At 43.1% G+C, this 23,528-nt stretch overlaps 1 protein-coding gene across 1 annotated transcript; it reads right to left on the reverse strand.

Moving 5' to 3' along the window:
• Window positions 1-19,778, reverse strand: GRXCR2 (glutaredoxin and cysteine rich domain containing 2). The gene is made up of 3 exons (XM_055566789.1): window positions 19,443-19,778; window positions 10,407-10,628; window positions 1-489 (listed from the first exon to the last, which is right to left on the reverse strand). Exons 1-3 carry the CDS (start codon window positions 19,776-19,778, stop codon window positions 307-309), a joined length of 741 nt encoding a protein of 246 aa, XP_055422764.1. The 3' UTR covers window positions 1-306.
• Between the last annotated feature and the right edge of the window lie 3,750 nt (window positions 19,779-23,528).

A 23,528-nucleotide genomic window follows, 5' to 3' on the forward strand; every position in this document is an offset into this window, starting at 1 on the left:
TTCACTTGTGCAAGGAGAAAACTGAGCTAAGTCAAGTGAGATACATGTGCATGGTTCTAGAAGGATCATTTTAGAAGAGCTTCGAAACAGACTCTAATTCAAAAATGCCTCTGTCACTTAGATCCACGTGGAGAAGTTACCAGCCTCACAAAATGTGATCTAGTAACGGAGTTGTGTCAGCGCTGGAAGTGCTAAAGCCACCGTGGCCTCCTTGCTGGGAGAGGGAGGGGGAGATGGAGGAGGAGCAGTATATCAGAAACAACTTCAGGGGAGATGCCATCAAAGTGGACCTACAAAGCCCACAGGCTATTGATTGCAGATCTGGCAAGGCTGCAGGCCATTCTCATTGCAGGCAGGGCACCGCAGGGCCCGATAGGACTCCTTAAATCTATTGGCCAGCATCGAGAACTTGCTGCCGTGGCACAGAGAGCAGGTGGCACTGCCCGACCCTCGGCAGTGGAAACAGTTGTCCTCGGGATGCTCCCCTTCCTGCAAGAGACAGGTCAGGGTTACATTACAGCAGCAGCTTCAATCCATCGTTCACACACAAGTCAACACAGCCCTGGGAACCCGCAAAGGCTGGGTCCGTGTTAAAGGAAAGTGCTTCCCATAAATGCAGTGAGGGGAACTGGCCAGGGGCACAGAATAATCACAGCACTTTATCAGAGATTAACCCAGAAGACATCTCTAAGACTGCAGCCCCAGCCACCAGGCCATGCACTCCCCAACTGGACCTTCATCTCTCTTGTCACTATCTGACATGTTATGTCTGTGTCTGTAAGGCAAGGACTTCCTGTTCCTCATTGCCGAACAGAGGACACCTGTAGAACTCCTAGAAGGTGCCATGCACTGTTCTGGACCCAGGCTCTCGGCAGTAAAGGTGCAGAGTCCTAACCACTGGACAGACAGGGAATTCCCTGGGTGCTGTTCTAAGAGTTCTATCAACAACTCGTCTAATCCTCACAATACCCCTGTGAGATAGTGGAAGTAGTACCATCCCTATATTACAGATGGAAAAAAGAGACCTTGAGAAGCTCAGTTGTATGCCAGTGGGCACACAGCTTGAAGAGGAGGAAGCAGGCATGGCTCCTAGAGAGTCAGGTACTTGAGATCGTGCTCCGTGGACTCCATATGTTACCCCTCATCGCAGTTACCCAATAGCAGGTGCTCTAGGTTTTTCTGTGTGCCTGAGTGGATGCATGAGTGAATGTTGCAACCCTTCAGAGCTTAGAGCTGAATTCCAGCAGTACTTTATCTTTATTCTTTGAGAACCATGACAAGGCTCCTTGATTAAAGAGCTTTATTCTGAAGTCAGTAGCCTGGAGCTGAGGCCTGCCTCTGAATCAACTGTGCACCTTGGACAGTTCCCCTTAAACACCCTAAATCTGTTTCTTCACCTGTGCTCTGTGGCAAGAATACACAGAACTATACAAAAAATATCTTAACGACCTGGATAACCACAATGGTATGATCACTCACCTAGAGCCAGACATCCTGGAGTGTAAAGTCTAGTAAGCCTTAGGACACATTACTATGAACAAAGCTAGTGGAGGTGATGGAATTCCAGCTGAGCTACTTCAAATCCTAAAAGATGATGCTGTTAAAGTGCTGCACTCTGCATGTCAGCAAATTTAGAAAACTCAGCAGTGGCCGTAGGACTAGGAAAGGTCAGTTTTCATTCCAATCCCCAAAAAAGGCAGTTCCAAAGAATATTCAAACTACTACACAATGGCACTCATTTCACATGCTAGCAAGGTAGTGTTCAAAATCCTTCAAGCTAGGCTTCAAGAGTGTGTGAACTAAGAACTTCCAGATGTACAAGCTGGATTTAGAAAACGCAGAGGAACCAGAGATCAAATTGCCAACATCTGTTGGATCATAGAGAAGCAAGGGAATTCCAGAAAACCATCTACTTCTGCTTCACTGACTACACTAAACCTTTGACTGTGTGAATAACAACAAATTGTGGAAAATTCTTAAAGAGATGGTATACATACAACCTTACCTGCCTCCTGAGAAACCTGTATGCAGGTCAAGAAGCAACAGTTAGAACCAGAAATGGAACAATGAACTGGTTCAAAATTGGGAAAGGAGTATTCCAAGGCTATATATTGTCATCCTTCTTGTTTAACTTATATGCAGAATACATCAAGTAAAATGCTGGGCTGGATGAATCACAAGCTGGAATTGGGATTGCCAGGAGAAATACCAACAACCTCAGATATGCAGATGATACCACTCTAAAGGCAGAAAGTGAAGAGGAACTAAAGAGCCTCTTGATGAGGGTGAAAGAGGAAGTGAAAAAGCTGTCTTGAAACTCAGCATTCAAAAAACTAAGATCATGGCATCCGGTCTCATCACTTCATGGCAAATAGATGGGGAAGCAATGGAAACAGTGACATATTTTATTTTCTTGGGCTCCAAAATCACTGCAGATGGTGACTGCAGCCATGAAATTAAAAGACACTTGCTCCTTGGAAGAAAAGCTATGACAAAAACCTAGACAGCATATTAAAAAAGCAGAGATATTACTTTGCCAACAAAGATCCATCTAGTCAAAACTATGGTTTTTCCAGTAGTCATGTATGAATGTGAGAGTTGGATCATAAAGAAGGCTGAGTGCCAAAGAACTGATGCTTTTGAACTGTAATGCTGGAGAAGACTCTTGAGAGTCCCTTGGACAGCAAGGAGATCAAACCAATCAATCCTAAAGGAAATCAATCCTGAATATTCATTGGAAAGACTGATGCTGAAGCTCCAATATTTTGACCACCTGATGCAAAAAGCCAACTCATTGGAAAAGACCCTGATGCTGGGAAAAATTGAGGGCATGAGAAGAAGGGGATGACAGAGGACAAGATGGTTAGATAGCATCACTGACTCAATGAACATGAGCTTGAGCAAGCTCCAGGAGATAGTAAAGGACAGGGAAGCCTGGCATGCTGCAGACCATGGGGTCACAAAGAGTCGGACACAACTTGGTGGGAGAACAACAACCTCTGATCTCGGCAGGTATTGCTTACTTCTCTGAGTAGCTGGAATATTAAATGAGGCTATGTAAATGCTATAGTATATTATCTGACATAGGATACGTTCTCCATTTAAGTCAGTCATTTCTAAAACTTGCCAGTAAATCTGTAGGCCTTGACTGCCCTCCTCCTAGGAGCACCAGACTGTGTCCCTTGGCTATGGTCATGCTCTTCCCCTAAGACAGCTCAAGGAAATTTGCAATTTTTGCTCTTCCATGCCATGACCATGCACAGACCATGAGCCTTCTAAGAAATAAGGGGCAATACCAGATCAATACCAGGTGGATTCAGCACCAATTCCTGTGTATTTCATCTTTTGAACATCTCTCAAATCCGTCCCATTTCCCCTTTTCCATAACCACAATCCTAATCTAGACGCCTATCAATTCTGGCATGAATTCAGCAGAGTCTCTGCCTCTGGTCTTGTGGGATATTCTCCTCATAGATGCCAATCTCATGAAGCTACTTACAGCTGTGATTGCCACATAGAAAGCACCCAAGAAACCTTGTCATGAACACCTGCCCACCAGATGAACTTCAGGTTAAAACCCAATCTTCTTATATGTACATTCTCAGTCACTTCTTTCATCAGGCTCTCATTCTTGGGTATCTCTCTAGCTGGTCTGGAGGGACCTTTTCCCACTCTCAACCCAGCCAACTCCTGCCTGTTCTCAGAAGTCAGCTCAGCAGCCCTTCCTCCAGGAAGGCTTGCCCACTCACACTTCCAGACCAGGAGTTCCACCCTCCTTTACTGCCCCCAGCCTGGGAGGTCTCACATCCCCCTGAAAGTTCCTGCTGACTAGATAGAAAGTACTCCGGGCTAGTTCCTCTCTCCATCATTTCCTGAGGCAGCACAAGCCTGGCACAGTAAAAATAAATAAATACATAAACAAAACAACAATGTCTGGAGAGCCCTTGCTGTTCTTAAATTCCAGGAACCAACAAGAGAGCTGAAGTCCACTGGGTGGCTCAATCAGCTAGCACAGCTGTCTTTGGTAACCCTAGAATAAAAATCATCTTGGACAAGGGAGGCCTAAGTTCTGAAAATAGCCCCATCGCACTGCAAAGTGCCTAAAAAGATACTGAGTTTCATTTCATTTATTCTAGATGTAAGGAATGGAAGTGATTATCCAGCTGACAAAAATCCCAAATGATATTCAAGCACCCTTTATAATACTTTATTGATTGTTGCCATATTCTGATATATTAACAGTGGGGAAATTTGTTTTCTTCCCTTGAAGTATGCAAAATAAATATTTGTTGTTGCTGTTCAGTCACTAAGTCATGTCTGACACTTTGCCACCCGATGGACTGCACTATACCAGGCTCTTCTGTCTTTCACTATCTCCTGAAGTTTGCTCAAACTCATGTCCATTGAGTTGGTGATATCATCCAACCATCTCACCCTCTGTTACTCCCTTCTCTTCATGCCCTCAACCTTTCCCAGCATCAGGGTCCTTATATATATATGTATATCAGGGTCTTATAAATATATCTGCCAAAATTAAATTGCCATGCTCCTTTTTTTTCCCTGCCAAATCCATCATGTTTTTCTTTTGCACTTGATTCCACTGAGATTTATTTATTTATTTCTTTATTTGTGGCTGTGCTGAGCAGTATGCAGGATCTTAGTTCCCTGAGCAGGGATCAAACCCATGTGCCCTGAATCTTAACCACTGGACTGCCAGGGAAGTCCTGTGATCTCAGTGAGATTTTAATGATATAAGTCAATGTTGTCAAAGAAAATACAGTAAAATCCTACCATAATGCTATACATGCAATCCAAAAATTCATTTGGATAGAATGCCAGGGTAAAAGATTATCTAAATGACTTGGTGAGCAAGTCATAAAGAACAAGAACAAATCTCAGCCAAATCTCATCTTATGTCACTGGTTATATGATGCATTGCTAGAGGTTTCACTGGAGTTTCCACTCTTAGCCTAGTTACCACACTTCTTCCAACTGTTTCTTCTCCATATCCTTTTTAATTATTCAGTTAATTCAACAGGTATTTATTCATCCTCTGCTCTATACTAGACATGCATGATAACATCTGTCTACCATTTTCGATATTTAAAAAAATTCTCCACAGAAAATATTTAGTAAAAGAACATAGAGCATAGCTGCACAGCATAGTTTAGGGTCTAGAACCCACAAACCTACCCAAAGCATCTCTCACTAGCTCCATGACCAAGAAAAGGGCTTTCATCAGAGACTCAGCCTTTAAGATAGCAATCAGAGCCAATCTGGGGGTTGATGAGCAGAGTGATTGAGACCAGATGGACCTGAGTTTGACTACTGACTCTGGTAACCTCTGGAAAGTTACTTAATTTCTCTGAGCCCTTATTTCCCCAGCAGCAGAATGAGGCTACAGATAATAACTACCAAACAGAGTCCTTACAAGAATGAAATGGACTATTGCACGGGCATGATGCCTGGCTAACATGAACCCTCAAAAAACAGCAGGACTTCCCTGGTGATGCAGTGGATAAGAACCTGCCTAACACTGCAAGGGGACACAGGTTCAATTCCTGGTGTAGGAATATTCCACACGCCACAGAGCAAGTAATCCTGTGTGCCACAACTACGGAGCCTGAGCTTTAGAGCCCGTGAGCCATAACTACTGAGACTGCACTCTAGAGCCTGAGAGCTGCAATTACTGAAGCCTACGTGCCTAGAGCCTGTGCTCTGCAACAGGAGAAGCCAATGCAACGAGAAGTTTGAGCATCGCAGTGAAGAGTAGCCCCTGCTTGTCGCAGCTAAAGCCCACACAAAGCAATGAAGACACAGAGCAGTCAAAAATAAATAAATAAATTTTTAAAATTATTTTAAATTTTTGTATTAAAATGGCAGCTATTATTACTATCATTTTGTTTCAAAGGTAAGATCACATAAAGTATAAAGAAGTCCAGATGACTTATGGTCTCAAGCCCACTGATTACAAGGCCAGATTTTTCCTCTTCTACTTTTCCCTGTGGCTCAATTCAGTTATTCCTCTCCTTTCCTTTTGTAGTTAATACAGAGGTTCAAGTTTAGCCTGGCTTTTAGCCTGACCCTGCTCTTTCATCAAGGAAGACCCTACTGTCTCCCTGTTCCGTATAATACAACAAAGAGTTTCTTGGTCAGAATGGGCTCCTTGATGTTCTCTGACCCTGTATTTTAGAATAAAAGTTGTCTGGGCATTTACTGCATGAGAGATGGGGCAAACAAATAACAATTTAAAACAGAGCTTAGAGGACAGACAAGTGAAGTACAACCTTTCATGGGAACTTTTTGCTACACATCTCGGTCCTAGTTTATGGCATTAGAGCCAAAAAAAAAAAAAAAACATAGTTCTCTCCAGATTGAATTTAAAGGCAATTGTCATGGCAGGGCTGTTGTTGCTTTTTCATTCAGGTCTGCAGTGTGACCTGCATTTCTGGTCCTCTTCTGAAAATACATGCTCTTACAAGTTACAATATGGTATGGAAAAAGAATAGAATTAATGAATTTCAAAGTGGGATGGTGATGCTTAGTATCACAAAGGTTAGCTGTCTGCCTTTCTGCTAGGCTAGGTTCTGAATAGTACTGTAGAGAAAGCAAGAGAAGGCAAAATATTTCTTATCATTTGGCACTTAGTTCCAAATTCCACAAATATTTACCTACTATTTACTGAGCACCTAATTAGATGCCAGGCTCTATTTTATTTTATTTTATTTTATTTTATTTTATTTTTTTTGGCATTGGAGCTACTATGTCACACCTGACATAAGCATTCTCCCTGCCCTCACAAAGACCAAATCCTAGTGAGTAAGAGCAAGCATTAACCAAACAATCACACATATAAATGTAAGATTACAAATGTGGGGGCGGGGAACACAGGAACTTGAGGAGTCCAACCTTGTGGATTTTTATCCTCACGGAAGCCAGGAGAAGTCTCTCTGAGGAAGTAATGCCTCCACCGAGATCTCAAGGGGCTGTGGGCAAAGAGGTAGAGAGTCCGGAGAATATTCTAGGAACAAGGAAGTAGGCTCTGGTAGGAAAGAGCATCTGAGGGGTAAGCAGATGGGCAGTGGGTCTGGAGCAGAGAGAATGAATAGAGATCTGTTTAAGTCATGAGGCTGAAGAAGGCAAGTCCACAGTGCTTTCTAGAATTAGTGAGGAGTTTCAGCTTTATCCCAAGTGATGAGTGGCCACTGAAAGTTTTGGGGTGAGGAAGGGGGTCACATGATCAGATTTGCATTTCAAATATATCTTATCAAGTATGAGGTCAGGTCTGAAAGAGACAGGAATGGTTGTGAGCAGAACTGGAGTCTGGTCATGGCCTTGTCCTTCCTGTCCCCTAAACCCTCCCAGGGTGGGGATATCACTCAAGTGTGAGGAAGCCCCTGGCCCATTTTGTCATGCTAACCCATGGGAGGTTCAGCTTCAAGTTCCAAGAGATGGACTTTAAAGAGGGAAAATTCATTTCTGCTGTTTCTTAAGCTTTTACTGTCTTTGCTTACATTCACCAAAATTGCTTTTCCCACTCCCAGCCTCACACTGTGAACTCCTGAATGTCATCACCTTCCTGCTCGTCTGAGCATGTCTAAGCAATGGCTTCTAAGGAGTGCACACCTTTGAAAGGTGTGAGGAGAAAAAAACATTTGAACTATTATTTATTTTACTTTTTGAAAAGAATGTAAGAAGCTTTAATAATATTTTCAAAAGAAAATGTGATATCCATTTTTAATAAAAAAGGTGACACCAGCACCCTCACTAGGTTGGGCTGAACTTAACAAATGTAGCACCCAAGAGACCCTGTTGCATGCATAATGTAGAGTTCTCTCACTTTACATAAAGTGACAGTAACAACCCTGCTCTTTCACTCACTTTCAGCATGTTACAACATGCTGTGATTCATGAATTTCTGGTCTAGTGGACTTATAGACACTATTGCTTAGTTTTAACCAAACAAATCTCCATGAGAGAGTGCCTGAAGAACTGTGGATAGAGGTTCATGATTTTGTATAGGAGGCAGTGATCAAGATCATCTCCAAGAAAAAGAAACACAAAAAGGCAGAAAGGTTGTCTGAGGAGACCTTACAAATAGCTGAGAAAAGAAGAGAAGCTGAAAGCAAAGGAGAAAAGGAAAGATATACCATTTGAATGCAGAGTTCCAAAGAATAGCAAGGAGAGATAAGAAAACTTTTTTCCGTGATCAATGCAAAGAAATAGAGGAAAACAACAGAATGGGAAAGGCTAGAGATCTCTTCAAGAAAATTAGAGATACCAAGGGAACATTTCATGCAAAGATGGGCTCAATAAAGGACAGAAATGGTATGGACCTAACAGAAGCAGAAGATATTAAGAGGTGACAAGAGTACACAGAAGAACTGTACAAAAAAAATCTTCACAACCCAGATAATTACGACGGTGTGATTACTTACCTAGAGCCAGACATCCTGGAATTCGAAGTCAAGTGGGCTTAGGAAGCATCACTACGAACAAAGCCAGTAGACATTATGGAATTCCAGTTGAGATATTTCAAATCCTAAAAGATGATGCTATGAAAGTGCAGCACTCACTATGCCAGCAAATTTGGAAAACAGTGGCCACATCGGTGGCCACAGGACTGGAAAAGGTCAGTTTGCATTCCAATCCCAAAGAAAGGCAATGCCAAAGAATGTTCAAACTACTGCACAGTTGCACTCATCTCACATGCTAGTAAAGTAATGCTCAAAATTCTCCAAGCCAGGCTTCAATAGTACATGAACTGTGAACTTCCAGATGTTCAAGCTGGACTTAGAAAAGGCAGAGGAACCAGAAATCAAATTGCCAACATCCATTGGATTATCAAAAAAAGCAAGAGAGTTCCAGAAAAACATCAGCTTCTGCTTTATTGACTACGCCTAAGCCTTTAACTATGTGGATCACAGTAAATTGTGGGAAATTCTTCCAGGGATGGGAATACTAGACCACTTAACCTAACTCCTGAGAAATCTGTATTCAGGTCAAGAAGCAACAGTTAGAACCAGACATGGAACAATGAACCAGTTCCAAATTGGGAAAGGAGTACATCAAGGCTATATATTGTCACCCTGCTTATTTAACTTATATGCAGAATACACCATGAGAAACACTGGGCTGGATGAAGCACAAGATGGAATCAAGATTGCCAGCAATCAATAACCTCAGATTCGCAAATGATAGCACTCTTATGGCAGAAAGCAAAAAGGAACTAAAGAGCCCTTTGATGAAAATGCAAGAGGAGAGTGAAAAAGTTGGCTTAAAACTCAACATTCAAAAACTTAAGATCATGGCATCCAGTCCCATCACTTCATGGCAAATAGATGGGGAAATAATGGAAACAGTGAGAGATTTTATCTTCTTGGGCTCCAAAATCACTGCAGATGGTGATTGCAGCCATGAAATTAAAAGACACTTGCTCTTTGGAAGAAAAGCTATGACCAACCTAGACAGCATATTATAAAGCAGAGACATTACTTTGCTAACAAAGATCTGTCTAGTCAAAGCTATGGTTTTTCCAGTAATCATGTATGAATGTGAGAGTTGGACTATAAAGAAAGCTGAGCGCCAAAGAATTGATGCTTTTGAAATGTGGTGTTGGAGAATACTCTTAAGAGTCCCTTGGACTGCAAAAAGACCAAACCAGTCAATCCTAAAGGAAATCAGTCCTGAATATTCATTGGAAGGACTGATGCTGAAACTGAAGCTCCAATACTTTGGTCACCTGATGCAAAGCACTAACTCCTTGGGAAAGACCCTGATGCTGTGAAGGATTGAAGGCAGGAAAAGAAAGGGATGACAGAGGATGAGATGGTTGGATGGCATCACCGACTCAATGGATGTGAGTTTGAGCAAACTCCGGGAGTTGGTGATGGACAGGTAAGCCTGGTGTGCTGCAGTCCCTGGGATCTCAAAGAGTCGGACACAACTCAACAACTGAACTGAACTGAACCTCCATGAAATCTAAAGACAAGTAGCTTTGTTAGATTTCTTCAGGGAAACTGTGGGTTGAGTATTAACCAATAATAGAAGTACAAGCAAACCCATAAGAAAAGCACAGAGGTAATTTTTTTCTTCCATGTCTAGAACAGGCTGCTCTAAGCCACACTGCAAAGTGAAAAGAATAAACACCTAATCAGATATTTAAAGAAACCATTCAAAATAATTCAAATTGTATTTGCAATATGGACTTGTAACTATTATTGCTAACAGTAAAATATGATAAAACACTAAAATAAAAGAAAGTTAAAATTCCTCAATATCATTAACATTTAGACATCTTCGGTATTCATATTCAACCGTACATTAAAGAGTACACAATCAAAACAGTTTGGAGGCCACAGCTCTAGGGCCAGCCCTGCACGGAGCAGTGAACTGCAGGGACACACCTGTGGGTACTGGTTATGGGGGAAGGTGCCCTCCATCTCTGGCAAAGGACCGTGGTTCTGGTGTGCACAGATTTCTTCTTTGCTCATCAGAGACTCTTCCTCGGCCTCCTCTTCCTTTTGGAGCATTTTCCTCATGAAATCTCTCTTGTCCATTGGAGTTCGAATGATTTTCAGGTTATTCGTGTAGATGATTATCTTTCCAAAATCTACAATAGGTGGGGACTAGAGACATGAAGAATGAGCTTGGTGATGCCCCAGTCACCAAATACAGGGCTGCAGAATCCCTTCAACATTCCAGGAAAGATATATACCATCCAGCCAGCACTTAGGGTCCCATCACAACCCCAAACTATATTCCTTCCCTGGATTCTCTGTTCTGTCTGAAAACCCTGATCCCTAGCTTCTTATTTCCTGTTAATGGCAACCAATCAAAGCTGAACTAATCACATGACTACAATGTAGGGCTCTGCAGGACAAGGTCCTGAGCTTCTATTCCTACTACATACCATGGGATCTGGTGCAGGGCTGGGCAGAGTGAGAGATTTACGCATATATAGGAATGCTTTTAAAAAATCTCTCAGAAACCAAATTATTAATTATGCTTCTTAAACAATTTACCGGTTTATGTAATTAATTAGGGATACATTTTAAGTTCTAACTTTTTTTGTTTATTATATAATACATCATTTGAAAATACCAAGGAAATATCCTTTTGTTTTTAATGATGCATGAGCGGAAGTAATGCTAGCTGGCAGTATTTGATTGTAAGAAATCAATAAATTGAATTTTTTAAATACATAAATCTCTCTCCAAAATTTTATGCATAAGTAATAATGTGTGTGTTAGCCACTCAGTCATGTCTGACTCTTTGCAATCCCATGGATTGTAGCCCACCAGGCTCCTCTGTCAATGAAATTCTCCAGGCAAGAATACTGGAGTGGCTTGCCATTCCCTTCTCCAGAGGATCTTCCAAACAAGGGATTGAAATTGGGTCTCCCACACTGTGGACAGATTCTTTACTGTCTGAGCCACCTGGAAGTCCTATTAGTAATAATAGTAGATATAATTTATTGAATTCACTATTAGTGGATAGCATTTATTGAACATCAGGCATCATGCTAAGCATTTTACAAACATTACCTCACTTCCCTCCCTAACATCCCTATGATACTGATGCAATGATTTCTATACATTTTACAGAAAAAGAGACTGAGGCTCAGTGAGGTTAAGAGCTTTCCAAAGTTGCAGTTATTCAGGGTTTGTGGCTGGAATTTAAACTCAAGTCTGTCTCACTCTAAGGTCCATATTCTTAGCACCTACACTATACTGCTGCTAAGTCACTTCAGTCGTGTCCGACTCTGTGCGACCTCATAGACGGCAGCCCATCAGGCTCCCCTGTCTCTGGGTTTCTCCAGGCAAGAACACTGGAGTGGGTTGCCATTTCCTTCTCCAATGCATGAAAGTGAAAAGTAAAAGTGAAGTCGCTCAGTCGAGTCTGACCCTCAGCGACCCCATGGACTGCGGCCCTCCAGGCTCCTCTGTCCACGGGATTTTCCAGGCAAGAGTACTGGAGTGGGTTGCCATTGCCTTCTCCGAGCACCTACACTATACTATTCACAAACACCCCCTCCACCAAGTAAGATTATACATATATATGTTGTGTGTGTTCATTATTCATATATGATAAACATTTTTATGTCAATAAAAATACTGTCTGTGCGTGCTCAGTCATGTCCAATTCTCTGCAATCCCGTGGACTATGGCCCATGAGGCGCCTCTGTCCATGGGATTTCCCAGGCAAGAACACTGGAGTGGGTTGCCATTTCCCTCTCCAGGGAATATTCCTGACCCAGGGATTGAAACTGCATCTCTTGCACCTCCTACATTGGAAGGTGCATTCTTTATCAACTGCACCACCTGGGAAGCCTGCAGCATCATTATTAATAGTTTATGTTCCCTTCTATAGATTTATCATGTGTTACTTCATCATTTGCTGAGAAACAACTTGGACCATTTTACAGTGCAGTAGAGGAGTTCGGGCAGGAAATGTTTAGACATCAGTTAACTAAGAACACATACTTCTTCACGGATAGCTTAGAGGGGAAACAACACTGTATCCCAATCCCACTGTCCACCAATTGTGAGATACAGGAGAGCCATTTGGTCTCTCAGGACCTCAGTGTTCTCATGCAAATGGGCTGACAGCCAAATGGTAGGCACCACCACAAATAAAGTAGTGATTAAAATATACAAATATTTTCATACTAGCTAATAATCAGGTGCTGTCCTGAGACTCCTGAGCACCTTCCTGTTTTTCAAACTCCTTTCCTGAGGGAGCCTCTCACACCCACAAACCCAGCAGTGTAGACATTAATGCTCAGCAACCCAGGTATCAGGACCCTGCCCCAACACTCTCCTGACTTCTGTGCTGACCTCAATGTTCCTGTGGTTAAGTGTTTTAACTCTCATCCCTGAGGCTAATTATATCAACATCTAAGGGTAAGGGCACAATGAAAAATACGTTAGAGTGTGCAAAAGCTGAAGATACTATGCAAATGATGTTTTTACTGCAGTTAGTATTAATCATGCTACATAGCTACGTTCCCCAGCATGAAATGTTTTGCCCTGCTTTTACAGAACTATATAAACCAAATCTGTTTACATGCCACAATTAAGCAGTCTCCTATTTAGCCCTCATGCATTAAGGCACAACCCGGCTTGAGCAGGACTTCAATCTTCAGGTCCCCTTCCTTGAAACACCCACAGAGTTTTCAATAATTATTAATGAAGCCACAAGCTTCCTACCTGGCCCTGTATCCTCTCCCTCTCGTCAAGGGATCATGTGGCAGCTTCCATTTCCTATTGTTTGATGCATGCTGGGTTCCTGTTTCACACTCTGGACTATCAGTTTCTGAGCATCAGAAGATACAGATGGTGGTACCTTTGGAAGGTTCCATTTCTATTTCCAGTAATAGCCGAAGAGGTTCAATTACTCAGAAGGTTTTTTCGTACAAAAGGCTAGTTTTTCAAAATTCTTAACATATGAAAAAAACAAACAAACTTCACTGATCTGGTCCAACCTCCTGTCTCTCAGCTGGACAACATCTGAGACACCCAGGATAGTAAATTTATTTTTAATATACTCCCAAGATGGAGGATCCCAAATCACCTTTAAGGTATGTTTATGTTTCAGTTACCATGACAGCCAAGTTCTTCCTTGCATCTAGGTGTAACTAAAGTTCACATTATCCAGTTACACTCCAGTGCCTGTGAGGAACACTCACTCTTACATTATAGAGGGCGAGGATAGAGCCAGGACATTTTTGTTTTATTCCATAATCCCAGAATGTCAACTTATATAAGATTAAGTATTCATAAATACTCTGATGTCAAAAGCAATGGGACTGGGATTGCCATTCAGGGAGCATGCAACCTTCCACTGCTCTGTGTTTAAATGCAGACATGTCTTGTTGGGACTAGGAACTCAATGTGCTTTGGAGGTGGACAAATCTTAGTTCAAATTCTATTTGACAACCATGTGAGGTCTGTAAGTTATTTAACCTCCATGAACTTCTGTTTTTCCAATTTGTTAAACTCTTCCTCCCAAAATTATTGTGAGGATGAAATTGCATAACAGTACAGAAAGTTCATGTTCAATAAATGTTACTTTCCTTCCTCCTCCCCGCCCCCATCCCCACCCCCGCTTTTTTGGCTGCTCTAGGTCTTAATTGTGGCATGCAAGATCTTTAGTTGCAGCATGCAAAATCTAGTTCCATGACCAGAGATGGAATCCCAGCCCCCTGCATTGGGAGCATGGAGTCTTAGCCCCTGGTTCACAGGGAAGTCCCTCCCTTTCATCTTTTTTAATGACCCTAGGCAATGGCACCCCCCTCCAGTACTCTTGCCTGGAAAATCCCATGGACAGAGGAGCCTGGAAGGCTGCAGTCCATGGGGTTGCTAAGGGTTGGGCACGACTGAACGACTTCACTTTCACTTTTCATGCACTGAGGAAGGAAATGGCAACCCACTCCAGTGTTCTTGCCTGGAGAATCCCAGGGATGGGGGAGCCTGGTGGGCTGCCGTCTATGGGGTCGCACAGAGTCGGACACGACTGAAGTGACTTAGCAGTAGTATACTTAGGGTAAGGGCTTCCCTGGTGGCTCAGAAGTTAAAGTGTCTGCCTGGAATGCAGGAGACCTGGGTTTGATCCCTAGGTCGGGAAGATCCCCTGGAGAGGGAAATGGCAACCCACTCCAGTACTCTTGCCTGGAGAATCCCATGGAGGGAGGAGCCTGGTAGGCTACAGTCCATGGGGTCGCAAAGAGTCAGACATGACTGAGCGACTTCACTTTCACTTTATACTTAGGGTAAAGTGCTCAGTGGTAAAGAATTGCCTGCCAATGCAGGAGTCGCAGGAGACGAAGGTTCGATCCCTGGGTCAGGAAGATCTCCTGGAGGATGAAATGACAACCCATTTCAGTACTCTTGCCTGGGAAATCCCATGGGCAGAGGAGCCTGGTGGGCAAGAGTCCATGGCATCACAGAGTTAGACATGACTAAGCATGCACACATATATATACTTCAGTCAGTTTCAAATCCTTAAAATATCTGTTTATAAGATTTTCTCTATCCATCACATTAAATTTTAAAAGCCTCAGTATTTCCTTAATAAGAGCCTGGTCATTGTCACAGTGGTAGGTAGCATGTACTGAGCAGATGCAGCGTGTGCCAGGCACAGTGCTAAGTACTTTCAGGTCTTTGATATTTTTAATCATCACAATAATCTTTGCAAGCATGTACTTTTATTATCACAAGGTTAAGTGGCTTGCCCAAGCTCACAGAGTAAGTGGGCTGGACGGACATCAAGTCCAGGTTTAACTGACATCAGAGCCTTGCTTTTTATGATTATTATTTTATTATGATAAAATATCAATGGCACCCCACTCCAGTACTCTTGCCTGGAAAATCCCATGGACGGAGGAGCCTGGTTTGGCTGTAGTCCATGGGGTCGCTAAGAGTCGACATGACTGAGCAGCTTCACTTTCACTTTTCACTTTTCACTTTCATGCATTGGAGAAGGAAATGGCAACCCACTCCAGTATTCTTGCCTGGAGAATCCCAGGGACAGAGGAGCCTGGTGGGCTGCGGTCTATGGGGTCGCATAGAGTCGGACACGACAGAAGTGACCTAGCAGCATACATAAAAGTTACCACTTTAACCTTTTGTAAGGTACAATCCAGGGGCATCAGCACTTTTACACTGTTGTACAGCCATCTCCACCACCCACGTCCAGAACTTTTTCTCATTTCCAAACTGAAACTCTGTACTCATTAAACTCCACCTTCTGCCCTCCCTAGCCCATGGCAAGCACCATTCTACTTTCTGTCTTACAAATTTGACTGTGCTAGTACCTCATACAAGTGGAATCACACAATTATCTTATTGTGACCAGCTTACTTCACTTAGCATAATGTCCTTAAGATTCATCTGTGTTATAGCATGTATTGAAATGTCCTTCCTTTTAAGGCTGAATAATATTTTATTGTATGTATATACCATGTTTTGTTTGTTCATTCATCTATTGATTGATATTTGCTTCCACCTGTAGGCAATTGGACTGCTATGAACACTGGTATACAAATATCTGTTCAAGTTCAGAGCCCTTCTTTTTAATTGCTGTGCTTAACTGCTACCCAATGTTGCTGCAAAGCCAATATTTACTAAGGGTTATTTCACAGTTGGATTCACTATTGAAAAATCATGACTTCCCAACTCTCATTTCCTTATTTTTCCCAAGCACCACATTAACAACCTATTTCAGTGGGTGGTGCTGCAAAAATCCAACCTGACCGCTCTCACACCCAGAGACTGGCTAGCAGCAGGATGCGGCATTTGTTCATGCCACAAAGAAACCAAGGACAACCAGACCAGGCAGAAATCAAACCCTGAAACTGGTCTAGAGAGTACTGTGTTTAAAACCACTGTACGGTGCTGCCAGTAAGACTGAGGTGTCTGGTTTTATTAAGTCCATGCCTAATCACACCTTTACATAAATGCCAAGTGTGACACATGACTGATGAAGGTCAAACAGTCCAATCCTATAAACCATGGACTTGTGCAAAGTTTGTATAAACTATGACTTTATAAATTCTAAAACTACAAATGAAATATGATTAAAAGAGGTACTGTAAGTACAAGATATAACCAAGTACCCAGGACATAATAATTACTTGAAAAATGGTTACTATTATAATCATTATCATCACTATTATTAATGGTCGTATTCTCTTAAAAAGAACATTCCATAGGGCCAAGAACATAGGGAATTAGAAGACCTAAATTTTTTTTTTTAATTTTATTTTATTTTTAAACTTTACATAACTGTATTAGATTTGCCAAATATCAAAATGAATCCACCACAGGTATACATGTGTTCCCCATCCTGAACCCTCCTCCCTCCTCCCTCCCCATTCCATCCCTCTGGGTCGTCCCAGTGCACCAGCCCCAAGCCTCCAGTATCGTGCATCGAACCTGGACTGGCAACTCATTTCATACATGATATTTTACAAGTTTCAATGCCATTCTCCCAAATCTTCCCACCCTCTCCCTCTCCCACAGAGTCCATAAGACTGTTCTATACATCAGTGTCTCTTTTGCTGTCTCGTACACAGGGTTATTGTTACCATCTTTCTAAATTCCATATATATGCGTTAGTATACTGTATTGGTGTTTTTCTTTCTGGCTTACTTCACTCTGTATAATAGGCTCCAGTTTCATCCACCTCATTAGAACTGATTCAAATGTATTCTTTTTAATGGCTGAATAATACTCCATTGTGTATATGTACCACAGCTTTCTTATCCATTCATCTGCTGATGGACATCTAGGTTGCTTCCATGTCCTGGCTATTATAAACAGTGCTGCGATGAACATTGGGGTACTCGTGTCTCTTTCCCTTCTGGTTTTCTCAGTGTGTATGCCCAGCAGTGGGATTGCTGGATCATAAGGCATGTCTATTTCCAGTTTTTTAAGGAATCTCCACACTGTTCTCCATAGTGGCTGTACTAGTTTGCATTCCCACCAACAGTGTAAGAGGGTTCCCTTTTCTCCACACCCTCTCCAGCATTTATTACTTGTAGACTTTTGGATTGCAGCCATTCTGACTGGTGTGAAATGGTACCTCATAGTGGTTTTGATTTGCATTTCTCTGATAATGAGTGATGTTGAGCATCTTTTCATGTGTTTGTTAGCCATCTGTATGTAGAAGACCTAAATTTTTATTCTAACTCTGTACCTAATGAGTCTCTTACAACCTGGAACTCAATTTTCCTCATTTGTAAAATGGAAACGACTCTACATTTTTCACAACCTTTCTCCTCAAGGTTGTGGAGAAGACCCAATGAGGTAGAATGCAATTTTAATGCAGAAGTGCCTTAATGCAGAGAAGGCAATGGCACCCCACTCCAGTATCTTGCCTAGAAAATCCCACGGACGGAGGAGCCTGGTGGGCTGCAGTCCATGGGGTCGCTAAGAGTCAGACACAACTGAGCGACTTCACTTTCACTTTTCACTTACACACATTGGAGAAAGAAATGGCAACCCACTCCAGTGTTCTTGCCTGGAGAATCCCAGGGACAGGGGAGCCTGGTGGGCTGCCATCTATGAGGTTGCACAGAATTGGACATGACTGAAACGACTTAGCAGCAGCAGCAGCCTTTAATGCAGAAGTCACTCCACTGACAAAAGGAATTGTTCATTCCAGCCCCCTTGAATATCAAAAAGAAACCTGGTATTATCTTTGATAAATGTGGACATGCTCATAATTAAACTTATACTAATGCCAACAAGGCCAGTACATTTGTCTGCTATCGCTATGTAACCTGTTTCCTTAGGAAAAGAACAATATAAATGATTAGAGAGTAATGACCTGAATTTTACACTTTAAAGGTGAAAACATCTCCTGGTGTGCTATTCATTAATAACATGGTACATTATATAATTGCACTTAAGCTTTTTTTTTCAAGGCATTCATGGTCTTCCTACAGCAGAGAATACATGCACACCTCCTATTAGTTTGCAGAAATCAGTGAATAAGTTCCAGACTCTTCTAGCTTCAAAGAAAATCATGTACGGGCTTTTGATGATCTTTGGTACTGAAGAAAATAACTGAAATTCACAGATAAAATACATGTTTTTATCTAACTATTAGCTCAAACGTCTTCCATATGTAACATTTCCTCTGGCTGATCTGCTTTTTCCATTTCTTCCCAGGGTTCCACCCACCCAGGATTCCTGCTAACAAGCAATGGAAAGGCAAAAGAAATAAACAAGCATTTTTAAAAAGCAGGCAGCAGGAGGGAGGTAAGAAACAAAGCAAGATATGGATAAACCATAAATTAAATAATCGGCTGGAGTAAAGTAAGCACCTTCAAACACTTAGCTCTTCCAGGAAAAAGAACAACCCCTTGCAGCATAATTTTCTAAAACGGCAGTCTGGCAACCTGAAAACTGCTGTATCTCTATTTCATTTACTTACCAAGACATCCCAACTGAACACCCAATTACAATTTGTTAACCTGGATGGAATTTGAATACCAGCTACGCTTTTTGCACTTTCCAACAAGTAGTCAACAAGAATGTTATTTTTGTCCCAGAAATATTATTCTGATGGCAGCTTTGCATTTGGTGTGTACCTATAGCTGATTGGGCTTCCCCGGTGGCTCAGCAGTAAAGAATCTGCCTGCAATGCAGGAGATGTACAGAAGACGTGTGTTCCATCCCTTTGTCAGGAAGATCCCCTGGAGGAGGTTATGGCTACCCACTCCAGTATTCTTGCCTGGAGAATCCCATGGACAGAGGAGCCTGGTGGGCTACAGTCCAAGAAGTCGCAAAAGAGTCAGATATGACTAAGTGGCTAAACAACAACAGAAGCTCTGATTGGTACCCAAGTACAAGCAAGATACAATCTGAAACATTTAGGTGTTTCTCTAACCACATTTTAGTCCTTAAAGCTTACACACCAGGGGCAATACCAACCTTATGGTCATTGGCCTTGTAATCATTGAAGAAAGGCTGGCTCCCCGCCAAGGTGTAGGCACTACCGTCTCGAAACACGCTGATCCTCTGAGCAGTCAGCTTGGGAGAGTAAGATTGGGGCTTCGGGACTTCCCCAGATCCGTAAACACCATCCATTGGTTCAAGGGACTCTTGGAGGAAACTGTGGGGGTATTCCTCCTTTGGCGACTCTAATTCCTGCCCGTCTTCAAAGACTTGCTTCAACACACGGCCGCTGTAGGAGGAAGAGATTTTAAATCGGACTTTCCGGGGTTTGCTGTCACTCTTCTGGGTCAGCTTCTTCTCGGGGTCCTCCATCAGCAAAAATTTCACCCTGTGGTTTCCAGGTTTCGGTGTAGCAGTGAAACTTGGGGCTCTGAGAAAAAGGCATTTTATTTTCACTCCTCCTGCATATAATTAATTCAAGTTGGTGCTGGGGTGTGCTCGGTTTACAGCAATTGACACCCACACATTAAATATTGATAGGCCTCCATGCAAAGGCAGGCGATTGCAGGTTTATGGAGCGGATGGAGCATAAGACAAGGCTGGGTGCCCCCTGAATCCCAAGCTCACCCATAACTTAACCCCAACCTCAGCTTTTCTTAACGTGAGCATGAGTAGGTTTATACAGACTAACAACTAACCACTTCAGTAGGGATCAGTTAGCAAGGGTCTTGTTATTCTTACCAACCAAGACACTTTACCATCTGAACCACCAGGGAAATGATGATAATTATGACCTAGTGAGCATTTAAGAGGTGCCAGAGATTTTATATGCATTATCTTACTTTGTCCTCACAATAAACCTGCAATGAAAGTGTAATTATATGTGTTTTACAGAAGGGAAAGCCAGGCTCAGAGCAGCTTCTCTGTTTGTTTACTCTATTCCAGCAAGTAAGTGATGGAGCAGGGATTCGAACTCAGTTCTTAAGTAACTCCAAAACCCATGATCAGTCCACCACGCTGAAAGTTTTCAAATCGTGTCTCATGAAGCCCTAGACAAGGAAGCCACAGGTCCCTCTGAGCTTTCTACTCCTGCATTAACCAACATACCTTTACTTTATATTTTATTTTTAAACTATTTATTTAGCCTGCACCAGGTCTTAGTGGCAGCATGCTGCTGCTGCTAAGTCGCTTCAGTCGTGTCCGACTCTGTGCAACCTCATAGACGGCAGCCCACCAGGCTCCCCCGTCCCTGGGATTCTCCAGGCAAGAACACTGGAGTGGGTTGCCATTTCCTTCTCCAATGCCTGAAAGTTGCAGCATACAGGATCTTTAATTTTCACTGTGGCACACAGGATCTTTAGCTGTGGTAATGGCACCCCACTCCAGTACTCTTGCCTGGAAAGTCCCATGGGTAGAGGAGCCTGGCAGGCTGCAGTCCATGGGGTCGCCAAGAGTCAGACACGACTGAGCGACTTCACTTTCACTTTTCACTTACACGCATTGGAGAAGGAAATGGCAACCCACTCCAGTGTTCTTGCCTGGAGAATCCCAGGGACAGGGGAGCCTGGTGGGCTGCCATCTATGGGGTTGCAAAGAGTCGGACACGACTGAAGTGACTTAGCAGCAGCAGCAGCAGCATGTGGGATCTAGTTCCCTGACCAGGGATCAAACCTAGGTCCCCAGCAGTAAGAGTGCAGAATCTTAGCCACCAGGGAAATCCCACTTTATATCTATTGCTTATTTACAATTTCGTTTGCAATCATAGCATGGGCCCCACTGTCTGCTCCAGACAGCACTAGTAAATGGCCAACACTGAGAAAGTTGCTAGGATGAATATCAAACAAGCACATGACATAGGGCTTGAGAATGATAGTCCTACAGTCTAGTTTAGGAAACAGACTGAACACGTAGGAAATAACAGCCTCCTGCTTTAGGGAGTAACCTGTCCACTACTGACTGCCAGAAAACTATTCTGGGAAGACAGTGGCCCCTCAGGAGACAAGGATACAAGAAGGCTTGTGAAGAAAGGGCCCTTGGATTGGGTCTGAAAGAAGAGTTGGATTTGAAGAGCTGACATGGCGGAGGTTGAGGCTCTCTCTGTCTTTGCTAACAACATCATCACGACTTAGCTGCCCACACGGACTCCTCTTCCACCCCTGAAGCTGTTCCCACGGATTCTGTCAGCACTACTTTCTTCCCCCCACCCCCACACAGCCAGTCAAGCCCTTGTCACTTCTGTTTTCAGAACTGTGGCAGCCTCCTGGTGACCTCGTCACCATCCACAAGTCCAACGTCCACACAGATGCCAGAGTGATGCTTCCAAAGCACAAATCTGAAAAGTCCTAACACTTCATGCAGGAGACAAAGTTACTCAAAACCGAACCCTGCCTTCCTCTCTAGACTGACCCTTGTCTCTCTTTCAGGAGCCGCCTGGAATTGGTGTTCTAGGCATACTGGCAGCTCAGTTATTTCTCAAAACCATGGATTTCTGTCTCTAATCCAGTACAAACTCTATTTCCTGATTAGAAAGTCAAACTTTCATTCATCCTTCAAGTCACAGCTCAAATGTTACAGCTCCTGGGAAGCCTTCCCATCAGCCCCGGGGAGGAGACCTGGGCCTTTGGATCAACCACCATTAACTACTTCTTGTTTTCTCTCACCACGCCTGTGTTTCCCTCCACCAAACTATGAACACTCAGAGTCACAAGCTGTGTTGACCATTCCTCTATCCCTAGTTTTTATCAAAGTTCCTGGGCTTCCCTTGTGGTTCAGTTGGTAAAGAATCTGCCTGGAGTGCAGGAGACCTGGGTTTGATCCCTGGGTTGGGAAGATCCCTTGGAGAAGGGAATGGCTACTCACTCCAGTATTCTGGCCTGGAGAATTCCATGGACTGTATAGTCCATGGGTTTGCCAAGAGTCAGAACAACTGAGCAACTTTTACTTTCCTGATATTTAATAGAACTCAGTAATTAGGATGACTTCTAGCTGAGAGAAATCAAATAAATAAAACTTTGAGAACAGGAGCTAAGCATATTTTGCAGAGGTAGAATCAAAAAGTTATCAGAAAAACATCCACATTTCTGCTAAGGCGCGGGTTCCCAGTTATAAGGTCTTTGTGTAATCAATGCAAGGAATAGATTAAACACACACACATAAACACACATATACCAACAGGCAGAGAGGGAGAAACAAGATTTTAAAATAAGAAAGAAGGCTTCCTTGCTGGTCCAGTGGTTAAGAATGTGCCTTGCGACGCACAGGACACTGGTTCGATCCCTGATCCTAGAAGATCACACATGCCGGGGAGCAGCTAACCCCGTGCTCCACAGCTGCAGAGCCCGAGTGCTGCAGTACTGAAGACCGTGCTCCTGGAGCTCACACTCCACGACAAGGAGAAGCCCCTGCAACGAGAAGCCCTCTCACTACAACACAGAGCAGCCCCTGCTCACCGCAACCAGAGAAAGTGCACGCGCAGCACCGAAGACCCACCACAGTCAAAATGAACTCATAAATAAATCTCTGAAAAATAGGAAAGAAAGGAAGAAGATATGCCTTCATAATATCAAAAGACACATGACTATAGAGGCCCTCGGACGCAGAGCTGGCCATGACCTGCCATGACAGATGACAGGACCCTAGAGCATGGATCCCTCAGTCCTCAGGACAGGCTGGTGGGACCCCAGGCTTCCAGGTAGTCACCTTGGATTACATCAGCCTCATTTATTTCCTCTAGTGTAAAGAACAAGCATCATTAATTTCCAAGGGTGCCATGCCATGAAATAGACTGGGAAGACCTAACTAGGAGAACATTTTCCCCTATTCCTGCCAGAAAAAAGCTACTAGTAAATGTCTGACAGCCTATCTTTATCCAGAAGGAGCAGAGAGTGGATTTCCTTGCTGCTGCTGCTGCTGCTGCTAAGTCGCCTCAGTCGTGTCCGACTCTGTGCAACCCCATAGATGGCAGCCCACTAGGCTCCGCTGTCCCTGGGATTCTCCAGGCAAGAACACTGGAGTGGGTTGCCATTTCCTTCTCCAAGGCATGAAAGTGAAAAGTGAAAGTGAAGTCACTCAGTCGTGTCCGACTCTTCGTGACCCCATGGACTGCAGCCCACCAGGCTCCTC

The sequence above is a fragment of the Bubalus kerabau genome, chromosome 1 (genome assembly GCF_029407905.1).
Source record: "Bubalus kerabau isolate K-KA32 ecotype Philippines breed swamp buffalo chromosome 1, PCC_UOA_SB_1v2, whole genome shotgun sequence".
In the NCBI taxonomy this organism is placed as follows: Eukaryota; Metazoa; Chordata; class Mammalia; order Artiodactyla; family Bovidae; genus Bubalus; species Bubalus kerabau.